At 40.3% G+C, this 27722-nt stretch overlaps 3 protein-coding genes across 9 annotated transcripts in view; 1 reads left to right on the forward strand and 2 right to left on the reverse strand.

Annotated features, from left to right (window-relative positions):
- Positions 1-1213: 1213 nt before the first annotated feature.
- Positions 1214-14437, reverse strand: LOC111222897 (hepatocyte growth factor-like protein). The gene is made up of 18 exons (XM_022746794.1): positions 14184-14437; positions 13545-13689; positions 12078-12193; positions 11868-11982; positions 10592-10728; positions 9832-9952; positions 9540-9658; positions 7503-7671; positions 6866-6996; positions 5843-5945; positions 5047-5183; positions 4869-4901; positions 4643-4757; positions 4478-4555; positions 3550-3696; positions 3345-3451; positions 2907-3046; positions 1214-1924 (listed from the first exon to the last, which is right to left on the reverse strand). The coding sequence occupies exons 1-18, from the start codon at positions 14230-14232 to the stop codon at positions 1763-1765; spliced, it is 2124 nt and encodes a 707-aa protein (XP_022602515.1). The 5' UTR covers positions 14233-14437; the 3' UTR covers positions 1214-1762.
- A 256-nt stretch (positions 14438-14693) lies between these two features.
- On the forward strand, positions 14694-19829 carry abhd14b (abhydrolase domain containing 14B). Of its 7 annotated transcripts, none has more exons than XM_022746796.1 (5): positions 14694-14832; positions 15327-15426; positions 16364-16577; positions 17229-17470; positions 19070-19829. In XM_022746796.1, exons 2-5 carry the CDS (start codon positions 15379-15381, stop codon positions 19247-19249), a joined length of 684 nt encoding a protein of 227 aa, XP_022602517.1. In that variant the 5' UTR covers positions 14694-14832; positions 15327-15378; the 3' UTR covers positions 19250-19829. The 7 variants fall into 7 exon arrangements, with proteins under 7 accessions (XP_022602517.1, XP_022602522.1, XP_022602521.1 ...); XM_022746797.1 differs by lacking the exon at positions 14694-14832 and adding an exon at positions 14972-15134 and having other exon boundaries at positions 15327-15425; positions 16363-16577; XM_022746795.1 differs by lacking the exon at positions 14694-14832 and adding an exon at positions 15141-15243 and having other exon boundaries at positions 15327-15425; positions 16363-16577.
- A 3912-nt stretch (positions 19830-23741) lies between these two features.
- Positions 23742-27722, reverse strand: part of cacna2d2 (calcium voltage-gated channel auxiliary subunit alpha2delta 2) — a 136853-nt gene continuing 132872 nt past the window's right edge. Inside the window, exons 28-38 of the mRNA XM_022746733.1 lie at positions 27497-27595; positions 27205-27296; positions 27076-27123; positions 26895-26966; positions 26654-26806; positions 26427-26479; positions 25874-25929; positions 25401-25524; positions 24990-25099; positions 24617-24699; positions 23742-23869 (exon numbers count right to left, since the gene is read on the reverse strand). Of these exons, the coding sequence (XP_022602454.1) occupies positions 23747-23869; positions 24617-24699; positions 24990-25099; positions 25401-25524; positions 25874-25929; positions 26427-26479; positions 26654-26806; positions 26895-26966; positions 27076-27123; positions 27205-27296; positions 27497-27595 (1013 nt within the window). The 3' untranslated portion in view covers positions 23742-23746. The remainder of the gene's footprint in view (positions 23870-24616; positions 24700-24989; positions 25100-25400; positions 25525-25873; positions 25930-26426; positions 26480-26653; positions 26807-26894; positions 26967-27075; positions 27124-27204; positions 27297-27496; positions 27596-27722) is intronic.

The raw sequence follows: 27722 nt of genomic DNA on the forward strand, positions 1-27722 counted from the left end.
TTCTCTGGTAATAACCATAAGATACATAAAACAGAATAACAAAGAAATCATTTGCATATTTTTGTAGCAGCATTTATGTTGCTGAGAATCGGTAGTCAAATATGAATTTGATTAGTCACCCACTATAAATATTACTAAATGAAAGTGAACAGAATGACACTAAAACCTAAACTGTCAACCCGCCATTTCTAAATGCTGTGTAAAGCAGGAGGATAATTGGCCATCAGTAGTTAGCTGTAGACATGTTCTACACTTCAGTCCCATTAAGTTCCTATTTCTGCAAAAAAATAAAATAAAATAAAATGTCAGTATCTTCTGATTGTTCAAGACAAAAGAAAATGGTTGCTGTGAAAATTACCAGGAGAAAGAAACAAAGATATAATGGGGAATAAGAAAAAGGGGGTGGGGGGGTGGGGTGTTTGCATGAGAGAGTATTGTGTGTGTGTGTGTGTGTGTGTGTCTATGTGTGTGTGTCAGACAGAGAGAGTTCAGTGGCCTTCTGCAGGCTGGTGTGTCTGAGATTCGGTTGGACTCTGATCTTGAGGTTTATTTAAGCTGAATTCCGTGGGCTCATCAGGACCGGGTTACAAAAATCCTCCTATAGAACTAGAAAGAATGTGCAGCGCATACAGTTCTGCATAAGGCACAAAGGCATGTCTTTAGAGGTGGGGGCAGGCATCAAAAGACAGGCAGAGAAGGGATTTCTTTAGAGGCTGGGGGCAAAGAAGGTATTTTGGAGCTCCATTCAGTGCCAGGGAGAGGAGGGGAGGCATTTTGTGGTAAAGGGTGCATTTCCAGGGGATGTTAGGAACTTAAAAACTGCTGCAAACCCCGCACACCTCCTCTGTTATTGGAAGTTAATTAGCTCCAGTCATTCTTCTCTGAACCCGAGGGGCTACAATTAGTTTTGATCCTTAAATCCTTTTAGTTTTTGGTGAATAAATAACAAAAACTGGCAACACTTTACTTTAACTCTGCCTATTTAGCATTTATAGGCAGCACATAAACATTTAATAAAATTGTTGACTACACGCTATAATGTAATTGTGAGTCAACAACTATAACTCCTGCTGTGGGCTCCCATAAGTTGAGGCTGGTGTATAAACCAGTAATGAAAGACAATATAGTAAAACACAGTTGTAATAATAGAAAATATGTCTTTTGAAAAGTAAATATGTAAAAGAAATGCTTAAAAGTGCTTGCAACGACATCATAGTGTGTTAAAAAACAATTTATTTAATGTTTGTATACTGCTTATAAATACTAAACAGGGGTGCCGAAAGTAAAGTTAAATTTGAACAACTTTACATACATTTTTATGCTAAATCATGTCTGCATGGCTCTTTTTTTGTTTGGCACCTTAGCGCACATGATTGTGTTTTGGGAATGTAAATGTTTTTTTTCCTATTCTGTCTTGTGCAACAGGCCCTTCATGAATTTAAAATGGCTCTACTAATACACCTAAAAGAATCAACTGAATGTACATGGATGTAAAAATTAACTTCTTAACTATTTCTCCATGAAGAAGCGTATCTACCTGCAATGTTTTCTACATCTTTCAATGAAACAACCATGTTAAAACTCATAATAATAAAATCCGATATAATAAACTGTGATTATACATTTGGTGTATTATTTATATTTTTAATTGTAAAAGAAATATCTGAGAAGAACAAAAATGTAAATGGTCAACTGAATAACTGCTCCAAAGGAGTTTAAAAGTGGATTTGATCAGTCCCTTGTTGGATGGCGGTACCCGTCTTTAAGCCATCTCCATGACCTTCTTGATCCAGTCCACATAGACAGAGACGCGGATGAAGATGTTGGGCTGTCCCGCGTGTCCACAGCGCCTCATGGGGATGATCACACCCTCAAGTACCCAGCATTCCCTGTTCTGACACGCCAAAGGGCCGCCATAGTCTCTCTGCAGACACACAGGAACAACACTCTAGAGTCATTATTTGTCTCTGTTATGACTGACTGTCACTGCTGAGGTTGGAAACATCTTGCAGTCACATCTTGTCCAGTCCACCTCCATTATCCAAATGGTGAATGTGTTTGATTTATAGGAACATATAAATAGCTATATGGTCTTTGCTTAAAGTGATTTTCATCATCAAAAGATTTTCCTCACTATCAGTATTTGAACTTTTTTAGCACTCTCTCAGCACTTTCTTCTTGGCCATTAAAGGAATAGTTTAGAACGCATATTCGCTTCAACACTTGGCCTGCCTCTGCCCAACGATAACACAACCCACCTAACAGCGCATCTAAAGCTGAAAGGCACATAAGCCCCTTTACACCACAAACTGCCATATTTAAACTTCCGTTTCGTTTTTGCATGGATTGAATGTAAATATGAAGCTAGAGCCAGCAGCCAGCTAGCTTAGTTCACCACAAAGACTGGAAAAAGCAAATTTTGTTCTTTATACGTATAACGTAATATATTGAGCTTTATAGATTCTAGTAGGCGGAGTTCGTTACCTGCAGTGTTTCCCTCTGTTTCCAGTCTTTGTGCTATAAGCTAAGCTAAACAGCTGCAGGATGTAAGTTCATATTTAAAACTCAGGTATGACAGTGGTATGTCATCTAACTCTCTGGAAGAAAGAAAATGTTGAACTATTCCTTTAATGCCATTGCACCTTGTAGCAGTTGCCAAAGAAAATCAGTATTGGGGCATCCTGGTGACCTAGTGGTTAAGATGTATACCATATTAACAACAATATCTCTGGTTTGGCCTGGTGTGTCATGTCTGCATACTGTAACCAATCTACTTAAGGCAAAATCTCAAAAAGAAAATAGTAATTGCAGAAATTCTGCTGCAGCTCCAAATGATAACTACTAATATTTCACTCAAAAACTGACAGCAAAGCTTTGACGCCGGGCACGTTTGCATGGACACCTACCTCACAGGCACCTACTCCACCCTGGAAAGAGCTTGTGCACATCTCATTCTCACGAACACGACCTCTGAAGTATTTGTTGCATTCCTTGTTACTAAGAACTGGTATGTGGGCCACGTTAAGGACAGTCTCATCTCCAGTCCCTTGAAAAACATAAAGGAGGAGAAACGAGTTAGCAGCTAATGTGTTTAGAGAGATGGAGGAAAAGAAAAGTAAGGTGGACAGATGTTGAATGGTTCTGGAAATAGCAACGCCATCTGTTGCTCAACGATCTGAATAGCTTTCTCTTTTTGATGCAACATTACTTCAAGGGCATGAACAAGATGCTTGTCCCAAGGAATCTATTATTAATCACTGCAAAAGAAGCATATTGTAGTTGCATGAAGCGCAGCATGTAGTGAATTCAGTGTCAAGTTATCATTTCTAAAGGATTATACTTGCCTCTCGTCTCACCCCATCCTGCGATCTCACAGGTCGTCCTCTCAGCTACAATGTAGCGCTCAGGAGGGAGGCAGATCTGAGAGACACGCTCATTAAACTGGGCAGGGCTAAAGAAAGAAGAAGGAGATTACTGGTATGTCTGAGCGTGTGTGTGTGTGTGTGTGTGTGTGTGTGTGTGAGCTGAGGACATTTTGACAGTACACACTATTCCAGTTGTAGCATGACCAACTGAGACTCTGAGGGCCCGCAGACGATCTTGGTGAGAGGGATGGTTTGTACACCGGGCTCTCCTTCTTGTGGATCACGAAACAGTGTCCCCATCATGGCCGAGTACCCGGGCAGGTCCACGTAGCTGTGAATACATGCAGACAAGTAACATGGAAATATAAATACTATGTTCATCCATTGTAGGTTAGCATGTTAGTCTGCTAACATGTGTAAACTAGTGCTTAACACATGGTACAGCTGAAGATGATGGGAATGTCATTATGTATTTGGTCATAAGCCAACATATTGGAAAAAATTTAAATTTGAACTGATGATTCCAGTGGAGCTAATATTAGGTGATCACCAAATGAATGTGAGGGATGCATGAATGTGTGTATCAAATTTCCTGGTAATCCATCCAGTAAAAACCTCATGGTGGCATTAGAGAAAAAGTCAGGGAATTTACAAAACCCATTAGGATTCCCTGTCTAGACGCCATGGATATCTGCGCTAAGTTTCATGTGAGTCCAACCAATAGTTGTTGATAATTCAATATGGACCAATGGGTTGGATCAACATTAGCTCCCTTAGAGTAATGCTGCTAGCATGGCTAAATATGGTTCAAATCAAAGCAGAAGAGACTGAGATATCCTGACTTTTAGTTCCTAGTGTGAGATAGTTTTTATCATTTTGTTGGTGGTGAATAAATAAAAAATGTGAACTACTTTACTTACATTTTCATGATAAATCTTGTTTTGCACCTCAGCATGCAGGCTAATGTTTTGGGAATGTTTTTCTGCTTATTCTGCCTGAACGCTGGTGGATTTTGGCTGCTTGCAACAGGCAGCTCATGAATTTAAATGACTCTGCTGATGCGCCCTGCTGATGGGTTGTGCTCCAAAGACCTTCAAATAAATAAAGTTTACCAAGAGGAGAAACACTGCTTGGTGCTGATCACCCATCTGGGGTTAACCAGGGATCCTCCACAGAAATGGTTTCCTTTCCTGCACACAGGGGTCAGAGGTCACACACAGCACAGCAGAGCGTATTTAACCTGTTCATGACCAAACATAGTTGGGTCTCAGACTCACCTGTCCCTGAGGCTCACTGTCCACGGCGAGTTTCCAGGAATCCCATTCACGATACGCAGCCTCGTGCTCTGGGCACGGTCCTCTCTCTTCCCGCACTCACTAAAATCAGCTGGCTCTGTGTTCGCAAAAAAGCATGTAGAAGAAAGATGAAATATTATCGTGAAAATACACAAGGACACATGTTGTCAGCTTGGAAATCTTACTTCATATTCATTCAGAAACTAACCTACTGATTCAGTCAGGGACACTTTCTCTCCAGCTGTTTGAAAACATCAAGAAACAGATGAATCGTTAAATTGCCTGTCAGAAAACAGAAGCTCTGGATGAATTTTGCACAACACAGTGCATGAAACTAAGTTAAACATCATCAGATAGTCAAAGATGGCAGAGTTCTGTATCGGTACCACACTGTTTGATGGCACAGTAGTCGAACTCAGTTTTGGGGTCAGTGGTGTAGCACCAGGGTCCATGCTGGTCCCCATCTGGGTTACGACAGTAGTTCTGTGTCAGATTGGCCTCAGGATGGGTCCTTGGGTTTATCCTGGAATATCACACAGATTGTTTTTGTTAAAGCTATAAGCATCTCATAAATGTCACAAGTTTGTGGAGCGAGGAATTATGATTTTTCTTTTTCAATTTTTCTTCGATTGGATGTTGCCTCCTGGACCATGAAGCAGCTCAATTTCAAATTTCATACAACAGACTAACTGTGTACGGTATGTACTGTATCTAATCTTTATAGAACTATTTTTATAGTTAGTAGCCTATAAAAGAAGTCAACATATCTAACTGGTATACCTCATTATATTTCAATCAATTAAATCATCTCTAAGTTTAACTTAACAAAGAAATAGAAAAATGTTTTTCCAAAAATGTAACTTTTCCAGTTGTGAGCAGCTCCTCCCTTTCCTTTAAGCATTGCATTGTGCGAGAATAGTGCACTATTGGAGAATAGCACACTACAAATATTTTTTTGCATGTGTACTGACTGTTTTCAGTATTCTTTGTTTTGTCACTTTTCTAGTGTGAACATGCAGCACACTGCTTAGAGTTAGTATGTACTACCGCTAATGGACACAGCTTCAATATAGAGGAAGCGAGCAGAGCTGTTCTTTAGCTTGTGTCGTAAATCTCCCCCAAAGGCCCGCAGACTGTTTCATCAAATCATCTGTCTTTGAAAGACTTTAATGGTCAGCGTACTTGGTGCGGTGAGGTGTATTAACGTTCCATTTCTGGCAGGTGATCCCCTTACGGGTTTTGCGGACCATTCCTCTGTAGTTTCTTCCATTTTCATGGTAGCAATCTGAAAAAAAGACAAAGCTATCATGACAGTGACCTTGATGAATGATGGAATTCAGTGATCGTAGTGATCAGCATCGTAGCTACAACTGAGGACACTACATGGCCAGTTTAATTCTACAGCCTCATAATGGCATTACAGGTGGAAATAGCTTTAACTCTGTTGCACTTACAGCAATGTTTATTATAGTTTGATTTAAGGAAATATTTGCTTTCTGGCGGGAGTTAGATGAGAAGATAGATACCACTCTCTCATTCATTAGTTGAGGCAGATAGCTGTTCACCCTGAGTCCGGTTCTACTCGAGGTTTCTGCTTCTTAAAAGGAAGTTTTTCCTTGCCGCTGTCGCCTAGCGCTTGCTCTTGGTGGGAAATGTTGGGTCTCTGTAAATAATATTATAAAGAGAGGGTCTAGACCTGCTCTGTTTGGAAAGTGCTTTGAGATAACTTCTGTTGTGAACTGGCGCTATACAAATAAAAATTGATTTGACTTGACTTGACTTGACTTAAATATAAGGCTACAACCAGCAGCCTGTTGGATTAGCTCAGTATAAAGACTGGAAACAAGAGGAAACAGGTAGCTTGGCTCTGTCTGAACAATAAAAACAACCTCCTACCAGCTAAACTAAGACAAACAGCTGCTGGCTGGGCATCTAACTCTCGGCAAGAAGAAGAAAATGTAGACTGTACATTAATAGCTCACTGAATAAATTAAAATGGAGTCCATGAGTCAAAAAATGCCTTGGGTTGGGGGTTTGCATTAGAGGTGACTTGCATCCATGACCTCTACATTTCCAGAATCCTGTTTACAGCAGCCCAGTATATCCTCATGTGAGTATTTGTACCGTCTTAGTGCCATTACAACATTGCCTGAATTTATCTTTTATTCTTCTTTTTTTTCTCAAATCTGAAACAAGGAGCTGTACCCTCTGCTTCTATGTCGTCTGCACAGCGTTTGATCTGTAGGCAGAGAGCAGTCCTCATCTCTGGCACAGATGTGAAGCACCAGGGAGCCTCCGACCCATCTGGATTACGACAGTAGTTCTCCTCCAAACCCCTGGATGAGGTGCAACATGCAATCAGCTTAAACAACATCCACTGGCTCATCAGCGATGCATTAAATGACCTGCTACACAAACATACAATATTGACCTCGCCCCCCTAATTTAGATACATGAAGATTACACCAATGCTTCTTGTAACTTCTACTAAAAATGGATGACCGAAAAGCTCATAATTGATTTTGTCATGATGAATGATCACTGCGTCACAAATAAGGTTAATATTCATTTCACATCCATATTGCCACTCAGAGAGCAACCCGCTTTTTAATGTGCAGTTGCTGACAATCTATCATCGACTGTCAACTGTCAGCAGAGAAATAAGATCGCAAGAAAATTCCCTGCAATGACATCTTGACATTAATATTCATGTGTGAGGCAAACAGAACACTTTCGAACCAACAGGCGACGAGTGAAGGAAGTGACCCCAAAGTACTTTTACCTTTAAGCCACACTCAACTTCTTCCCCTTCCTCCATCATGCTGTATCTGGGTATGCTTACTTGCATTCATATGTGTTTGGGTAGAAGGGATGCTCATGTGGATACTGGGCGTCCCACCGCTGGCAGGGGATACCCGATGTTGTCTCGTTGACTTTACCACGGTAATCCTCCCCACGGCTGCGGAAACAGTTGGTGGTGAAGCTGGAGCGCTTCTCAATGCGAACCTCAGCTGGGCAGAAGGAGCAAATTGAAGAGGAAATAAAAATTTGTGTTACAGATCTTCTTTGGATGAAACAGAGGATGATGGTTATTAGATGTGGGCCCACTGGGCAGGACTCTTCACCAATTAACGAGAAGAGGAGATTTTGTGGATATTCAATTTATGTTGCAATATTCAATTGAAAAAAATCTTGTTTTTGGGTGAGGTATTTTTTTCAGCCCAGCTTTTTTCAGCAGGAATATTCCAGTGTTTCCAATATGATAACACAGAAAGACTGGGTCTATAAACTACAGAGTAGCCATGCTGTCAGACTGAATATGTTCATGTGGAACTATTTAACAAATAAAATTAAACAATTTTCTTTTCATAAGTCCTTGATTGTGTGAGAATAATTCATACTCTGCTGTATAGAGTAAAATGTATTCATCCTATAAATATGTATGGTATACAATGTGACATTGAAAAGATTAAAGTGAGGATTTAATTGTGGTCCTGTAGGTCAGTGATTTTAGTTTGACTGTTCCAGACCATTTTACACACATACTGTAAATACAAAAGAACATATGTAGTATTTTCTTTATATATTTTTGTTGCTTGTTATGATAAAGAGAATTTATTTGGAGCAGTGATTTTTGTTTCTGGCTACACCACAGGATGGTGCTATCTTATAGACTTTCAGGCTACAGTGATCTCTGCTCTCAGTGGAAATACCAGTGTTGCCAGTCTCATCTTGCACAACTCTTGTCGAAATTTTGGATAAAACACTGATGCCCTGTTTGGATTATTTATTTATTTACATTCTGAAGTTAAAAGTTCAGCATTTGAGTCTGTTTGCTGTGTCATTTCTTAAATATCCAACATAGTAGCCCCAGTAGGCTATAGATTTTTTAATTTATATATAATTGTACAAATTACTTATTTGCTTCTATCATAGCTTTAAATAGAGTTTTTATGTATATTTGTGAAATAAGTGTAGTATTACTACTCCTACTACAACTGAAAACTAATTAAATGAAAACATGGTCACAGTAAAAACTAAATGGAAACATAAACATTTTCAAATAAAATGTAGCCTATAAACAGAAATTAAATAAAGAAAAACATTAACATTAACATAACATCCTGTGAGACAATGCAGGGCTTCAATTACTGACAAACATCTGCTTCTTTCACCACATTTACTCTTAAATCCAACAGGATCTTTTTTGTTTACAGTAACAGTATTTGTAACATCACTAACCCTAACCATTAAATGGTTTACTAACTGTTGGGTGAATATTTGCATATACATTGTTGAACATTAGTTGAGCATCAGAAAGAAAAAAGGCTCAATAGTGAAATGTTACAACAATCTGTAAACTCTCCGTAGCCGGACTATCCAAATAAAGTGTAACCCAATTCTGAAATGTCTCACAATTTGGGAGGTAATTTGCACAAACAACAAAAAGGTGATTTTCCTAAATTTAATTATACTGACTAAATGAGACTCCCTAATTCCACTATGTCTCCTTAATGCTGCAGAAATCGACTCAATTTGGCCCACCTCTCGAACTAATGACAAAAAACAAAACAGGAAACTAACAAGCTGGTTGAATCCAACGAACCTTTGCTGTTACACAGGACATGATCATTGAGTCATCTGACAATTAATCGGTTGATCTATAAACTGTGATAAAATAGTGAGATGTTTTATTTTGTCCAACACCCTGCCCAAAACCCAAAGATATTCAATTTACTATCATAGAAGATTAAGAAAAGCAGCAAAATGTCACAAACACTTTTGCTTAAAATAACTGAAGCGATTACCCAATCTTTCCAGCTCTAATCTTATTATGAGCATTTCTAATAGTGCCACTGTAACAAAAGCACCATCTTACTGCACTTGCTGATCTCGCAATTCTCTCTCTCCACCTCAGGGTCTGTTGTGTAACACCAGGGCACCGGAGAGGCGTCAGGGTTACGGCAGTAGTTGTCATCTAAACTCTTATCGGGATACCTGAAAAATACATGTGAGCCGTTTGTTGATGTCCTCTATCACAAAACAAAGCACTAACAGGACTGCATCAGTAGAAAGTCGCGTGTGACATTTACATGTTGGTAAGTTCAGTTTCAGTTTCACTTGGCTAAACAGGTGCATGACAGATAATGTGGGAATGAATGCACAAGTACTTTTCAGGCTGGTAGATGTGCTGGTGCGGGTACTGCTGGTCCCATCTCTGACACTCCCTGCCACTCACCGTGTGGTCGACCTGCCCTCTGTAGTCCTCTCCATTACATGTGATACATACCTCTGCAAACGAAACCACAAACAAAGTGTCAAAGTCAGAGGTGTGAAATGTGAGAAGATGTAAAGAAAAGATCGCACATACAGAAACACTTCATTTTACAGGTCCCATCATTTCCAAGTAATCTCCTTTGAGGGAATTGATGTAATTAGAATTTCTTAGGAAGGTTCCTGGAGAAGACTGTGTAATTTGTTGCTAATTACAGGGAAAATGGAGACTGTGTTTAATTGGTACACGTGTTAATTACAACCTTCTTTTACTAAAGTAACCATCTTTTAGTCAGTGCACATTAAGTCAACTGAACATGCAAAAATATTTTTTAAAAATGTGTATATAACTAGTAAGCATACTCAACAAATAAATGACTATTTATTTGTGTTTAACCAACTCATTAAAACTGAAGGGGTTCTTTCAAGGAAATTCATCTGGAAATCTACAACTGCTTCTAAACTACACTCAAGTAAATACTAATTTATATTCCTAATTCTTTCTTTAAAACTGTGTCTGTACTTTCTCTGAATATTGTCTAGATTTTCCTCATAATTAGTGGCAAATTACATAGAAAACCTCCTAGAAATTTCAGGACTCATAAATGAAGTATGACCCATCACACGTGCTTAATGCATGGTTATGAACACATGTACCATCTTTGCACTGGGGAATGTTGCAGCTTTCATAGCGTCGCTCAGGATCCGTGGTGTAGCACCAGGGACCTATTCGATCCCCATCTGGATTCCTGCAGTAGTTCAACTCCAGGCCATTAGCAGCTGTGGGAGTCCACCTGAGACAGACCGAGAGTTTTCCAGTGAGTCTTATAGTTATATAGTGGAGTCAGAAGGTTATTAGGACACATTTCAGATGTGTTGGCTCTGTACTTAAGCACACTTGACTCTGACTGTTGAAGGTTGAAGTGGGTGTTTAAAACTACTTCAGATCAACAATGTAGCACTCAGACAGGAAGTAACTGGACAAATTAACAAACTTAAATCTGTTACACCTCTGCACTATTTCATCTGCTCCACTGAAAGCCTCCCGGAACTGCCATCAATTCCACCACCTCTGGTTTCATACTGCTGCAACCTCTGCGACTTCCCACCCACTCTCCCACCCACTTTTCCTTTGTGTTCACCTCCGCTCTGCCTCCTATTAGCACATTTTCCTCATTAGAGGTCAATTTATACCAACGAGTGGTAGCTGCTAACTGAGTGCGAGGCTCCAAAAAGTGTAGGAGTCCTGCCACAGGTCCATTCCGGTAAAGGATGCATCTTTTCTCTCATTCACCCCTCTCACTGAGAATGATGTGTGAAAACTTCGGACTGGTAGTCGTCCTACTACATGTGCACTGGACCCCATTCCCACAAACCTCCGCCAACCAATATATTCCACCATTATACCAGCAATAACACGTGATGAAGGCTTAAGTGGCTCCGGGAACATTTTCAACCGCATTCAAACAGGCTCAGGAAACTCCTCTGCTCAAAAAGTTCACACTTGACCTTGCTCAAGTGGAGAACTATCAGCCGGTTTCTCTACTTCCATTTTTACCTGAGTCTATCGAAAGGTTACAGGATACAGGATGACCTCCTTTAACCAAATTAGTTGTGTTTTAAGAGCCGTCACGCCACTGAAAAGGCTCTGTTGTAAGGTTTGAATACTGTCTCACTGGGCGCTCCATCTGCTATGCAGACGACACCCAAGTATACTTGTTGTTCGTGCCAGACGACCACACGGTCTCTGCACTGTTTTGAGACGTTTACTGTTCACCCAGTATGGATGTGAACACCTTTAAACACATGTGAAGATGAAACGCCAATCTATCCTTGTGTTTTATTTCAAAGTCAATGTAGTGAAACAATGTCCTAAAACCCTCGGACTGCACTGTATGAAAGACTTACTGACTCCTCAGAGGATGACTCTCACCTGTGATCATGAGGAAACTTGGACCACCACTGTTGGCAGGTGAGGCCGCTGTTAGTGGTGAAAACCTTCCCTCGGTAGTCTTCCCCTTTCCCCACGATGCACTTTCTGACATAGACTTCACAATGAAAACAGACGATTAAACAACTCCAGTACCGACACATCAAACTGATCACTGTACCGTCACACAATGTGAGCGCATGTGAATCTCACCCTTCTTCTCGTAAAGGTCACAGTTTACATTTCTCTTCACCTCTGCGTTGCTGCCATCACCCACCCAGGGCAGATGCTTACAGGTGACAGTCGGACGTGTCTCATAGTTGAACGCTCTGGTGGTGAGGGATATTTTTATGTCAAAAGTCTATACATTAATGGCTACACACTTAAAAATAGAAGACATTTATGGGTTATCATTAATAGCTTTATTTTCTGACACAGATTTCAGGTTGGTGACCTGTCATCCTTATTACAACCTAAGTTCTACCAGTAATAATAACATTAATTTATATTAATTAATAGCTGAGATCTGCGAATGTCCGGATCTCCATCACAATTTAGAGAGCGACTTCCTGTTTCAACTGATGATCTACTGCACTTGTAAGAGCCATAATAAGAAAGGCTGTGTGCTAATATATATTGTGATTCCACAGGACTGTGTTGTGAGTAATTAACTGTTGTTGCTGAAATTAAAATTGAAATAGTTATAACATTTCCATTATTATCAATCATGTCATGGTTGACAGCTCATAGTTGGAGGTGGAATTAATTAGGTCTGTGGAGTGAGAAAGGTTTTGAACAAGAGGATAGCAAAAATGTTTTTTTTCTTTTCACTGTTTATTTTTCAAACTAAACTTTCGTGTTAGTTACCGGCTTCTGAAGATTTCTTTAGTGTCAGAGTCAATGCATTTACACAGATTTTAAGTCAATAGTAGTTGGTGGTTAAATAGAACAACACAGAATGCGTGCAAACACAGTTTTCCTGTGCAATGAGGGATTATTAATGATATTAACAATATTTTTTAAAACAACCTACAACCCTAAATTAATGGTTTTCCACTTTATGACAAGACGTGAACACTTACACTTGCAAAGTACAGCATGTCATCAATGAATAGTTGGCAAAACAGTCTCACCACAAGGTCCCTTAAAAGTTTTTCTAGAGCTTTTGACCATATCACATGATCTTCCTCAGCAGAGGAAGCTTGCCCAGTTTTCACTCCATGACAATTAACTTTGAAACAACACAAATGATAACTCCTTAAGATGCTCAGATAAATGTTTAGTTTAAAAAAAGCATTTTGATGAAAACTGAGCAAACTCTATCTGCTGATGAAGATCATGTGATATGACTGAAAACCCCTGAACAGCTACTAACAGCCATCGAGCTGGGATTGTTTTGCCAACTGATGCTTCCAAGGTCAAGGGTGAACGTTTAGTCACATTAGTGAATGGGTCTGGCCCTGACGCTCTAAAGTCCAACTGAGCCTCAAATAAAATATATTACATAACATCTCTTAAATATGAGCTCACAACCTGGCAACCAAAAAGTTGTTTTTATTTGTGTAGTTATGGAGGCATAAATAACAAATAATAAGGCTGTTTTATTTATGGCCTCATTGGGGAAAAAGGTGCCTAGTGATGATCACAACCTGCTCTATTAAATGGGTTTAATGTGGATACCTGCAGTCCAGTGACTGTGCGCAGCGTAAGGCACACTCCTCCAGGTTCAGGTCCTGTAACAGCAACACTCGTGCTGAGTTCCAGGAGGTAGGAACCAGTTCTCTGCCCTCAGAGCGCTGGAAGTCATTCAGACGACTGCGGTACCCTGTTTATACACACACACAGAACCAGAACCGCGGTTTCTACAGGCTGTCTTTCAAGCCTGTAAATTTATCCTGGAGTGCAGGTGCTAACTGAACTCGTACCAACTACATCATTTGGGCATGAGCCTGCACACATACAACCTTTGGACCAAGAGACCAACAGCTGAGACCAGAAAAAGCTTTTAAGAGCAACATATCTGGTTACTGAAACAATCAACCACCACTAATATTACTGCTGCTGCCACTACAACTACAACAATCACCAGCATGTATTTACACAGAACTAAATTGAATTCCTTGTACTCACAAAACTGAACTGAAAATAATTTATTGGTTGTATTTTGGGGATTTCTTAATTTTTGTAGTTTAAGACATAATCTTAGAAGAGTCAAAATCTGCTGCCAAAACACATTCAAATCAAAACGTCATTATCCTCATAACAAATATGACTTTGAGTCATTTAAAATTAAAAACAGGGATCATAAAACTTTCTTACCAGTGACCAGTCCGACTGTCAGGAGAATACAGGACAGAAGCAGTTTCATTGTTTGTGGTCTGTGGTAGATAGAGACTCTTTTATAATACTGGATAATAGTGTGGCCACAGACTGGGATCCTGCGGCGATTTGGGTTTTTTTTTTCTTCTGTAGATCACCCTGATAGAAGAGAAAAATCCCCAGATGTTCAGAAGGAGTTTGGCAATCCACGCAGAAAGCAAAAAAAATCCTGCCTAAAACACAACCACCCACACGCGAACACTGCGCTCTTACTCAAACAGAGGCCCTAATCCCCAAAACACAGCCGATCAATACATGTATCAATCATTAATGAACAGTGGCACATCGGCCCTCGTCCATGCAAACTATTTTTTTCTTCCTGTGATACTCCAATCCGTGTACAATGTACCTGACGTTTAAACCAAATATCCTGCATGAAACACAGACGTCTGGTTGGATTTGAATTTGCTGCCAGAATAAAAGCAGTTCTCCAAACAAACGCTAGACGTCAGTAGAATAATTTCCAGAGGTTTTCCGGGGGGGGGTTTCTCCCGTTTTCCGGGAAATAAAGTGAAACTACAGTTGGGTCTGGACTACAAACAGATCTAGTTTGTGGGTTAATCATCGGCTCGTTTCTGCAAAGCATCAGGTAAGAAGAGGAGGATTTTTTTTCTCATGGTGTTTGTGATGAAGAGCGGGAGCACAGAGAGCGAGCTCGATATCACAAATAAAATGATCTAATGTGGACTTTGATCAGAGTGTGTAACCTGCCAGCTTCACTCCAACTCTGGACAGGAGGCAGACAGGCATTCTCTGTGAACTCACACGACACATTAAAAGACGGTTGTTGAAACACAGAGCGGACAAATGAACAGGAACATGATGCAAAACGGTGCAACACGCGTCTTTGTGGAGCAATTGACCGTGTTCAGTTGAGACTGTGCCAGAGAGGTGTGGATTAAATCGGCTGTGTTTACCACTGAGGCTTCATTTACCAGGGCTCTCTTAGACCTGCACATTTTACAGAAGTGAAGGGAATAGACTTGGCTGGTGTGTTGATGTGAGCAGCTGCCATCTGATACCTGTTATTTATTTACTTAGTTGGCTTCTACTTATTGTTTCTTTTTTTCCCCTGATGTACAGAACAACCACATGCTGTTCAGCCAGCACTACACCACATGAAGAAGATTCACGGATGAATAATCTCTCTGATGTACAAGCTAAAACGCAGCGGGCAAAAAGGCTAGTGTGAAAAGTAACACTTAAGTAAAAGAGAATTCTTAATACAAAATTTAAATAGCCTGTATATAACATGTACATTTGTCACGATTTAAAGCCAGAGTGCACAGTAAACCAATAATAACAATAATAATACTAGTTATACTACTAATAATAATGATACAAAAAATGTTTATGTTTTATTTGCCCATTCACAAAGGACTTGTTTTTATACATTTTAACTGAAACTTAAACTTGTTAAACTTGCTATGTATTTTATTTTATGTTTGCAACAAACTATTATCATATATAACAACCTCAGCCAAAGGAAGTGGACTAATTTAAATATTATTGTTATTATTATTACCAATGAGTTACTGGAGACATGAATTTCCCCTGGGAGATAAATAAAGTATCTATCTGTATATCTATCTATCTATCCATCTTATCAATTTAAATTTTGCAATTAATTGTGTACGCTACAATAGTGACAGTTGCCTGTTACAATTTTGCAGATCTCAGGGTCATGTCTTTAAAATGCTTGCCCTGTTACTGTTACCATAACTAATATATTCATTTTACAATGATATAACAATGAGAAAAGCAAAAATCCTCTCATTTGATAAGCTGTAAACAGATTATTTAGTAATTTTGCTTGAAAAGTTACTAATAAAAAGTTGCCAATTCATTTTCTGTTGATCAACTAATCAACTAAAGTGTAGGACTGCCACTACTCTGTCCTTACAGAGGGATCCTTCCTCTTTTGATCTTCATGAGGTTGCTTTTTTTCCATAAAAGGTTTCATCTGAGTCGCAGGTTTAAGGAGAAGATCTTATGTTGTTTAGATTCAGACAAATTTGTGATTTATGGCAATACACTGTAAACGCGCTTGATCGGATTATGATTTTGTATGTAAATGTGCAGTCTGATCTGAGAATCCAGTGGGTTTTTTTTTGTTCAAGATGTCAGCTGTTAAGATGACAGAAGGGAGTGTGCAGGTGGAGAGCTGCAAAGCACCGCTGTTCTACAGACAAAGTGAACCCGCCTCAGGGGAAGTGAACATGTCAGTTCTGCTCCTTCACGGCATCCGTTTCTCATCAGAAAACTGGGTCAACATTGGCACTCTGGAGACTCTGGCCAGAGCTGGCTGCCGTGCAGTCGCCATCGACCTGCCAGGTGAGTCTGAAGGGAACAAACTCGGCCTTCTTCACTACTTCACACAAGTCTGGATGAACAACTGGGCAGAGTGGGCAACTGCCCTGGATTCCCAGACCTCCAGGGGTCCTAAAAGTCCCAGGTTCACTGTGTCTGGTCGCTGGAACTTTAATCACTTGCATATACGTATGTAAGGGCATTTGCATCACTAGTTCTAACACCAGCAGTGTACAGATGGATGCACAGACAACTATCAATGGATGACTTAAGAAAACTTAATTTGATAATTCTCAAACTATTGGGTGCTAAGGGTTTTTAAGTACCACAGCTGCCTCCGTGGGCTGTGTGTCGCAGCCACTACTGCTGACCGTAACTGTGTACCGTGTTGGTGAGCAGGCCAAACCATAGCATCCCTTTGTTTCACAGCCTTTTCACCTCACACAGTATCATCTTCCTACCAACTCTCCCACACCTCCCAGTTTGACAACCTCTGCTCTAAAGGTTCTGGTGTGAAAACCGATTGATATGTAGTTCTCAAACAGCAAAATTGTGTCCCAAGGCCACTAAACAGGTTAATCTGGACATGCTTTTGCTCTTGTTCCCCACCTGCTGCCCTCTGCTTCCTCTCTCAAGCCTCCCCTTAACCCCATCCCTCTCCCTGTCTGTCCACAGGACTTGGACGGTCTAAGTCAGCTGAGGCCCCGGCACCGGTGGGAGAACTGGCCCCTGCAGGTTTCCTGAAGGAAGTGTGTGAGCACCTGAACCTGAGCCCCGTGGTGGTGATCAGCCCGTCCCTCAGTGGGATGTACTCCCTCCCCTTCCTCCTCCAGCACCAGGCTCTCATACGAGCCTACGTCCCTGTAGCTCCCATCTGCACCGACAAATTCACAGCAGAGCAGTACCAGAGTGTAAAGGTAGAGTCTGTGCATGAGGATATGCCTCTGGTTTATATTCTTTTTCTAGTTTCCTTTTGTGGAAAACTTTTTTTATTTTTTATTTTTTTTACATTATGTGTGCTCTTCATTTGCTCTTTAAAGGATAACTTGAGCAACTGTGAATGTCAACTTCAATTTCCAGCATTTCCCTGTCCCCTTTCTAAAAGAGGCTGTGGATTTTTACATGCTACCATGACAGGAGTAGATATCATGTGACTTTGTACTTTCACAGACGGCACTGGCTTTCATCCAACTCCAAACCATTCCAAAATTAAATTTCTTAGATAGCAAACCAAGTGAAGGTGCATAATCCATGAAGGGGATGTGTGCGTTACAGAGAAGTAGTTCACCTCCAGAAACAAGCAAACATGTCTGAAGAAAACACATGAAGCTCTTACTGAAGGAGCAGATGACGCTCTGTGATTTGGGGAAAATATATAATATACTGTAGAACAAAAGCAGTGTCATAATATCAGAGTGGAATTGTGATAGTAACATGATTAAATACACACAGCAAATGAAACAGAATAAAATCAGTGCTGGAATGTAAGTACTGTATTTGAGTATAATATTAAGGTACTTTTACTTTACTTAAATATTTCCATTTTATTTTCTTTGATACTTCTAATATAACATTTGTTTGACAGCTATAGTTACTGGATACTTTGATGATTGAGGTTTTACATAAAAAAAACACAAAAAAAGTGGCTGTCCTGTTTTAACTGTATTTAAAGCTGAAAGAAGTCGACATACATAGAAACACAACAGTAATTATAATGCAGTATTTTACTCTAACTCTGACCAGGCCTATTCTTTTTCATACCTTTTATACTTTAAGTGCATTTTGCCAGTAACACTTTTAAACAACAAGTTTTTAAAGGTGCAGTCCACTGATTTGACGGATGAAAGTCAGTTTGACTGGTCACAGGGAGAATTACTCATCTGTATAACGTCCTCTGTGGCTTTGGAGGAGCTTTTTAAAACAACCTCGGTGATGTCAAAGTGAAGTTACCAGGTTTATCTTGGTTTGGAGACGACTTTTTCATAACAGAAAAACTATTTTTACACACTGTTATCGAAAAGACGCTGTTGAGCTGAATCATGGAAATTGTTGAATTCAGCGTTTTTGGGACTTGAGTCATATTGAAGCATTTTTATTATTAATCTTGTACATTGTGTTAACTCACATTACATGTTTTAATTGGCCTTTCTGCACGGCCAGAACCTGCAGCTTCTATGGCCACATCTGGACTGGAGTCTGGAGTACAACTTTTAATTTGTAATGGAGTACATTTATAATGTGGTAGTGTCTTACAAGTAGAGAACCTAAATACTAATGATAAAAGCTGCCTCACCACACTCTGTTCTCACTCTCTTTTATTTACTCTACTTTTGTTCATATTGACATCTAGACACATAAATTAGGCACATCTAATAAAAATAAAAAGCTTGTCTCTTATTTTCTCACCAAACTTATTTGAGTTTTTTTAAAACTTGAGGTAAAATGTTGGACATCTTCAAAATCCCTTTAGCAACATGTTTGAATAATTTTTTACTTGTGTCTAATGTCTCCTCCAGGTCCCATCGCTGATCGTTTATGGTGACCAGGACGCTCAGCTCGGAGAGGTGTCGCTGCGCAACCTGAGCAATCTGGCCAATCACAGCGTGGTGGTGATGAAAGGAGCAGGTCACCCCTGTTACCTGGACGACCCGGACACTTGGCACAAAGCTCTCACAGACTTCCTTACCACGCTGTGAATCTCTTCACTGTGTAGTGGAGGAGAGATTCACACAAACACACACAGACTCAGTGGAGCCACACACATAAACATGTTGTTCATTCATGACAAATGTAGACCACAAACATCCTCCTGCATGACCTGATTTGACTTTTTAATAGTGTCAGTAATCAAACTGTAAATCAAGTCTTTTTTTAAATGATTAGGAGCAGACGAGGCTCAGGCTATTTAAGGAAAAGTTCAACATTTTGGAAGATATGTTATTGGGAAACAGGTCCCAGTCAAGAAATAGCATGGCACTTAATCCAATGTAAAACAGAGACACTCATCTAACTCTCTACAAGAAGAAGAAATAGTACATTTCCCAAAATGTTGAACTTTTCCCTTAACACTGCACCATGAAAATGTATATTGTGTATTACAACTGATACAGTTACAATTTATTCTTTTATAGATTTTATATTTTCAATTTAACCCAGCAAATTCAATGAATCTCCAGCTGTGTCTCGCTGAGAAACCAAACACCACACACTGAACTGAAGTGAAAAATATGAACATTATTTAATAACTGATTCTCTGTAATAAACAATTTGAAAATATTTTACAAGGAGTCACAGACACAATATTTTACAAATTTTGCCCTCTTCTTTTTTTTTTTTTTTTTTAGCTTCATCTGTACAAAAGAATGGAGCGACATGGACCAGTGCCCAGAAAAGAAGGAGCGAAATCTTCCACACACACACAAACATTCACACTCACATACGTACAAGAAATAAAAGAAACAAAAACTAATGAAAAAAAAACAAAACAAAAAAAAAACATTTTGACTTCAGATCTCAAACTTATCAACAGTGCTGTATTCCTATATTTTTTTTGACTTCACTTAAAATTCGACTGATTTTACTTTTTTTTTTCCTCTAAATGTTGTTATTTTTTCACACACTTGTCAAACATGGTCACATAGCACCAGACTACAGACTACAGAATCACATACACACGTGTCTTTCCCACAGAGACGCACCAACACAGATGCAGCGAGGGTCGGGAGGGGGCTTCATGAAAACCCTCCCTTACTTGTTTTCTAGGGGCGTGTCTTAAAGCTGACCCCTCCCTCTCATCCCCAAGCTGGTCCAATTTTCTGTTTTTTCTTTTTTTTTTTTTCTTTGTTTTTTTTGGCAAAAGTAAATTTGTCAAACCACAGAAATCATACGTGTGCCCCTTTAGAAGACATTTTCCGTGGGGATGCACACACAGACGTCACTACATGATTCCTCCATGACCTTCTGATTGACAGGCCCGTGCTGCTCTGTGGAGACCCACTCCCTGAGCTTGCCTCTGACATCCCGCCCTCTCACAAAAAAAAAAAAACACCTGGGAAGTGACGTCCTCAGTTTACTTCTGCCTGGTGCTTGACATCTCCCAGCTGGGCATGAAGAAGTGTCATTACATGTTTGCTTAAATATGTGTGTGCGCGTTGTGCATAATGTTTTGGTGCAGGTGCACAAACTGTAGGCCTACATATTTACGTATATGTGTGAGACTGTAAGCATACAGAGCCGGGAAAAGAGAGGAAGTTGCAGGGCGTACATTTCCACAGGCACGTGTAGCGTTCATTTACAGACAGTGGAAATAGGGAAATACAGACAGAATTAATGGCACAGGACAGACAAACGAATGCCAGAAAAGTACAACTGCACCCGCCATCAGATGATCCGGCCCCTACCCAACTCTGATAAGGAGCAAATTGCAAATACAAATCTTAAATTTCAATTCTTTTGTCTTTTATTTTACCGTGTCGGATTTCTTCTGAGCCGCGCTGCAGTTACTGTGCCAGCATGTTTGTCACATCAAAGAGTACCAACAACTGTACAGAGTGTGTTAAGTTAAGGTTCAAATCATTGTGTGAATCTTCCCACCTGAGCGATACAGTGAGGGTTGGGTGGGTTGTGAACATCGAAGGTCGGAGGCTTTTGAAAGTTTAAAAACTCCCACCCGCTTCAAGCATTTAATCGAACAGGCATCAATCGATATTGAATCATTCCAAGACGTAAAAATACAAAACTAGAGCTCACTATACTTACTGCAGAACACCAAGAAAACCCAAGGGAGTGAATATTTTGGAGGATCTATTTGTGTGTATGTGTATGTGTGTGTGTGCGTGTGTGTGTGTGCGTGAGAAAGAGTGTACATGAAAGGGGAGGGGGACGTATCAGAGCTCTGTACTGCGTAACACTAAGGCATTTATAGAGGCTTTGTTAACTATGTTGCATTTGTAAAAGAAAACACTGATGAACTACACATTCTTTTGGACACCTCTGCTCCCGTAGATTGATTTTTGAAGCCGACTGATGGTTAAAGACGGATTCTTTTTGTTTCAGTAAAATCCCTTTTTTTTTTCCTCTACAACAACACTGGATTTTGTCCTTTGCAACACAGGAACAGGAAAAACAGCTATGCTACCACAACTGTCATCCCTCACACACTCTGTTTAAAAGACATTCCCTATGAGGGGGTTTTTAACGCAAACTAAAACACATACATCCATACACAAACACATACGATTCAGGCAGAACTATAGCAGTCAGGTGGCCCTAAAAGTTAAGTCGCTGTATACTGATAGTGTATCATAGATCTATACATGGCTTTGTAAAGGAACAGTATAGTAACTCCATATGATGGCAGTCAGGTGGCTCTGAAGGGGCACAGCAACCACAGCCGAGAGGGCAAATACATTAAGCTAGAGCCGGTCGGTGTGACGGCTCTGTGTAAAGCTATATCTATAGCCAACAGATTCAGTCTCACGGGCTCCAAAGCCTCAAAGATGGCTGCTTTATAAAGGTACTATACAGTAGCTCTACTCTTATACAGCCGATGCATTCCAAAACAAAGTGCGTCAAGGCACTATGAAACAGAGCGGCTCCTAAACATGGGAGTCTAAATGACTTTTCACACATCGTAATGATCAAATGACGAACTGTGACGGATTACAACCAGAGTACTACTGTACGTGATCACCATATTTAGTGGCCTCTTCTGCACTTTTGTTGGAAATGTTGATAAGCCCCTATCCCCCAGCAGCGAATGGTTTTGAAGTTTGAACAGCATCAGTCAAAAGGTAAAATAAGCCCCCAACAGAAAAAAAAAAAAAAAAAAAAGATTTGCCCAAAAAGAAGAAAAACTCACCTGGAATTACTATGAGAGAGTCATGAGGCAGAGATCTTGGTGTGTTTGAGTGTGTGAACAGGAGTTGAGCACATATACAAATCGTGATGAGGAGTGTTCGTCGAGGTTAGTGGAGAAGCCTCATGAGGATTGGCAGAGGTGAGCTTTCCTATCAGAGAGTGCAGGGACTTCTTTTTTTTAACATCAGTCTAAACCAGAGGTCAGAGTGGTCGATTGATCGTAAAGGAGAATACTACACAACATCAACAGCGCTCCTGAACAAATCTGCAGTAACTCAACGCTGATTCATATTTCACAGCTGTCACTAGTGGACGACAGATAGCACTAGCTTTAAATAGTCAATATAAGGAAAAACATTACATTACCATCATGTAATTACAATAATCTCCAGTGGACGTCGTTTAAAAGCATTCATCGGTAATTAGGAGCTGCACAAAATGAATCAGCCTTCAGTTTCCGGCCGTCTCCGCACCTCCTCTCATGGTTTATCCTAAATCTAAATCAGGAGCCACTTCTTCTTGTGTTTTGGCTATAAAAAATAAGTCAACATGAAAGTCTATCTCATTTTGGCAAGTAGATATAGTGCATAAATGAATTCACGTCGTTTTAGGTGAACACCTAACGACTTCCTTTTCAAATTGAGACCTAAATATACTGTATGTTTGGAATACTCATCACTTCAGCAGTTTATACTTGACATTTTGTATACTTGACAGTTCTTATTTTTGTTGTTGTTTTTCTTTTATGGTGGCTATTTGCGGCTGAACGGTGCTCAGCCCGTTAGGAGAGAGTGGAGTGACAGAGCGGTGAGACTCTGAGATGGAGGAGAGAAGGAGGAGGAGAAGTCCCACCGTCTGTCCGACAGACAGAGGCGAAGCTGGACAAGATACCCTCAACTCTCCAGTCTGTGTGTGAGGCGGGAGATCCGTGTCGAGGACATTGACGTGTCCCTTTTTGTCCCCCCTCCCTTCTCTGGATGGTGGACGCGGTGAGGTGGTTGTGGAGTGGGGGGGGGGCCCTTTGTTTTCTTTTCAGACGTTGTCTCTGATGATCCAGGTGGTCCAGCACCACCTACTCCTCCTGCAGATGAAGGTTAATTGGCTGAGGACACAAATGTCCAGCAGTTGTCACTAAGCGACACAAACTGAAGCAAGCTGGGTAGCGCGGCACTCAGGGCTTCCGACTTGCTGTGATAGGAAGTCCCATTATAACCTATGACTATATCGGGGGGGGGGGGGGGGGGGCACAGAGGTGGGGAGGCAGCGGCAGAGGGTTTCAGGACGGGGAAGAAGCTTGGGAGGGCTAAAAGGAGAATAAGTGGAGGAAAATGTAATTAATGTAGTAGGGAGTGAATGTGGGGGCTGACAGCCGGATAAAGCAGAAGCAGCTGGATGAGCAGTAAAGTGTAGAGAGACGGACGGAAAGAGTGACCTCGCCCACAGTCCGACGTGTTCTCCTGCAGAGGAAAAAATGCAGCTGTAATTTTAAATACTGTGGAAAACAGTCTGATATTTATTCCTTATGCTTGGTTACTTCTATCATCTGACTAATGTGTGTGACTAACAACCATTTAGCCTATTAAATATTTTGTTTCATTCTGTTTCTGTCGTCATGCTAGAAATGCAAAAAAACTGCCAATAGGAAGCTGGACACACTCCCTCAAACAAGTTTTAGTTTAAATGCAAGTTTTAGATTATTCAAAGAATAGTTTGGCATTTTGGGAAATACACCCATTCACTTTCTTGCCAATAGTTAAAAGACAAGATTGATAATACACCACTCTCATGTGTGTGCATATGAAGCTAGTGCCATCAACCGGTTAGCTTAGCTTCGCAGACGGACTGGAAACAGGGAGAAACAGTTAACCCTGCTCTGCACAAAGGTATTAAAAATTCTCAAATAAAGCTCACTAATTAACACACTGTATCTTGTTTGTTTAATTGGCACAAAAACATCTAGATCTAAAACAGGCATTTAACTCTCAACAAGAAAGCAAAAAAGTGTATTTCCCTGACCTAACCAGCTTGCTCAGAATCATTAATTTGCACAGGAGACATAAAACAATGACACTATAAGACTATAAGATCATGTCCTCTCAATAAGATTCTCCTGAAAATCCATAAAACTGCCTGTTTGCATTTACATAATGACATTGCTGTTTGTTCTTATTTGTGCTTATTGATGTCGTGTCTGAAAGTCTTACGGCGATGTTCATGTCAAAGCAGGTAGACGGTCCTTTTCGATAACGTGCCACAGTCATTTCTTCACATGGATTTTCCTCCTTGACTGGAGATTGACTCACTTAAGAAAAAAATTTTAAATCCTTTTTGGATTTTCTTTTTTTTATTCTTTTTCTTTTCTGCAGCATCTCATCATTCGCCCACACACTGATTCCCTCATGCAGGCCTACAGATGTAAATGACTGGTCATAATTCACACCATCGTGATAAAAATAACCTTGAAATGAATGTGAAACGTCTGTGTTTCCGCAGGTATGGTAATAAGGAGATAAAATCTAGCGATTAGAGAGTGTGTCTTCTTCTCTGCCAGCTGGTGAACAATGTGAAAAAGGATACACTCCTCCTCCTCCTGGGACAGCTTCTCTATCTCGCAGGTGTTGCATGGCATCTTCTCTGCCACCACAAACAGTAAGTTGGTGTTGTTTATCCTCTTGGCATGAATCAGCCTGCAGAGAGACACAACTCTGTCAACAATAGCCCCCCCCACCTCTGCTTGCTTACATCATAGACTCATTTACTAATGGATCAGTGAGATTCATGAGACAGTCTTATGAGGCTCATTTAGCCAATGATATGACCGTTCCATTAAAGCTGATATGGTTTAATCATCAGCAGAGTTTATTAGCTCCAATGGAAAGATCTGTCTTTCTAACTGTTTCTGTCACAGCACAGTTCTTTATGGTGTGTGTGTGTATGTGTGTGTGTGTGTGTGTTTGTGTGTGTGTGCGTTTTTACATGCGTACAGACCTGGAGCAGTTGCCACAGTCTTGCAGTATGTAGTAGGAGCTGCTGAGATTACTTAAGTAGAACTGGGTCTGGATCATTACACAACTCCGCTCTTTGGAATCGATTCCATCTGCATCCACCTCATCTGCAGCATCACCAGAGAATGTGAGTAATCTCAAAATTGATTTATATAACATCTCATTCTACAAATGATGTACAATTATGTATGTCTATACTTAGCCTGAAAAAAAGCTGTAACCCACTACTTCACCATTTCTTTACATAGTTTACATTCACAGTTTGTGCACTGTTTCAGAATTACATTCAAATTATTTCACACTTGTTAAAATAAATCTCACCAAAACTGACTATTTTAGAACACAAAGGCTTTTTGTCAAATGACTGCAAAGCTTGACGATACGGAAAAGTGTAACTGACAACAAAAACATGCAAAACACTGAACGTCCAGTAATTTAATATCCTGTTGCACCCACCTGTGACGAACCAACTATGATAAGCCAGTCCATAGATAAACTGTTGGAACAAGGACCTGTGGAGACAAGAGATGTGAATAAAAATGTAGAAATGCAGCCAGGTAATAGAGGCTCTAGACTTTTTCCAATCACAGTCTAACTGTGATGGAACAAGAACTGCAGCACAACTCGTTTGCTTAACTGACTCTCTCAACTCCGGTGCTGAATGCAGCCAAGTTGACTAAACCACCAGACGCCGGTTACAACCCTAGCTAGAATCTTATAACTGAACTATGACTGGGAAGCACACATTTAATTTCTCTATGTGAAAATCTGATGTTTTCACATGGTCACAGATGACGAACAAAGGCATTGAAACAGGAGTCTTACAGGTATTATGGCACTTTAATGTGGGTGCAGGTGCTGGGTCTGAGCTTTATCTGAGCAGAGGCCATGAATAATGTATTTCTCATATCTACAGGAAAGATGAGTGAGTCGACTCTCTGGATTTGGGGAGAAGCCCAGTACTGGGAGTATCAATTAAATCTTTTATCTTCAGGTAAATAAATCTTACCATGCAGCTGCTGATGTCCACCATGCCAGGTTTACAAAATCGGCAATTGTAGGCTGCAGACACAGAGGAAATGTGAAAAAAAAATGTACGAGCAATACATGCATATTTCAATCAAACACCCAACAGTCTCTCTAAATGTCCAACATTTAATTCAGCATATTTTCCTCTAGCCTGTCCCCTTCATTTACTGCAGCTTGTTCTTTCAAGTGCTAACTTTATGTTCTTACCACAAACACTCCTCTGGGCGCAGCTCCAGCTTCACTGTTGGGCACCCGTTCACACACAGACTGGTAGTCAAATGACTGCTTGCGGTTGTAGAAGGAATTGTTGTAGAGAGCGTACATCAAGTACGGATCAACATCACTGAAGAACATTCCCACCTGTAGAGGATAAAGGACACTGTTCAAGCTCGGTGTAAAGATTAGGGAGAAACAGTGGTGAGCGTGAAAATTAATTTATCAGCTCGACCTTGTTCCAGTCATCCTTCTGATTGGACATGATCAGGAATCCACCATCGTCTATTAAATAACACAGGAGATCCTGTACACAGAGGTAAAAAATGGGCTGTTAACTGGAAGAACAGGGGAATTAATGTACGGTTTTCATACATTTGATAGGAAGCTCATTAAAAATATGCAGAAATACTTACATCACTGTTGGCTTCACAGTCCATTTCACACTCCCTGTTTGGTCCACACTGCCAGAGCGAAAAACCAAGTCACCATTTGCACATCTTAGTGTAAACACTGTACTTTTTATGTGTATTTCAATATGTTACCGTATTTGAGCCTTGACGATTGTCTGTGTGGTTGGTGGCAAGAATCTTGAACTTATCCGTCCAGGCTTCAAGATCTAGTTTCACTCCAACCACTGAGAGAAAGAAAAGAGATTAATTACAATAATCAATTGAAAAAAAAAAAGACAGATGCACACAAAGGCAGAATAAATAGACGCAGAGCACAAACATGTCCACACAAAGTGACAAGAAATAAAAACACAGACGTGTAATTATCTTCGCCTTGCTCTGAAACATTTTCTTCAACATCTATCATTTTCAGAGGTGAGCCCACCTGCAGGTTTGATGGTCTTTCCTCCTATTGTGATCTCCACAGCCGTGCTGACCAGGATGCCTATGGTGTCATTTTCTGGGTTCAGCAATTCGTCCCTGGCTGAAGGAGGGAAAAAAAAATACAGAAACAAACCCGGGAAGGTGGTGGGGTGGGGTGGGGGGTTAGAAACAAAGAGCCACAACATTGTGAGTCTCTGTGTGAGATACATAACCCATGAGCATCATTC

This window comes from Seriola dumerili, unplaced genomic scaffold, assembly GCF_002260705.1.
Source record: "Seriola dumerili isolate Sdu_G_001 unplaced genomic scaffold, Sdu_1.0 BDQW01000109.1, whole genome shotgun sequence".
Lineage (NCBI taxonomy): Eukaryota > Metazoa > Chordata > Actinopteri > Carangiformes > Carangidae > Seriola > Seriola dumerili.

Excerpts from the sequence above, each read along its gene's own strand:
- LOC111222897 (XM_022746794.1), bottom strand. The coding sequence starts at position 14,232 with ATGAAACTGCTTCTGTCCTGTATTCTCCTGACAGTCGGACTGGTCACT. Across the intron at positions 10,729-11,867 it reads AAGTTTCCTCATGATCACAG|GTGGACTCCCACAGCTGCTA; the intron begins GTGAGAGTCATC and ends GGTCTGTCTCAG. Across the intron at positions 6,997-7,502 it reads CCAAACACATATGAATGCAA|GGGTTTGGAGGAGAACTACT; the intron begins GTAAGCATACCC and ends CACCTCATCCAG.
- abhd14b (XM_022746796.1), top strand. The coding sequence starts at position 15,379 with ATGAATAATCTCTCTGATGTACAAGCTAAAACGCAGCGGGCAAAAAGG. Across the intron at positions 15,427-16,363 it reads AAACGCAGCGGGCAAAAAGG|ATGTCAGCTGTTAAGATGAC; the intron begins CTAGTGTGAAAA and ends TTTTTGTTCAAG. Across the intron at positions 17,471-19,069 it reads AGCAGTACCAGAGTGTAAAG|GTCCCATCGCTGATCGTTTA; the intron begins GTAGAGTCTGTG and ends TGTCTCCTCCAG.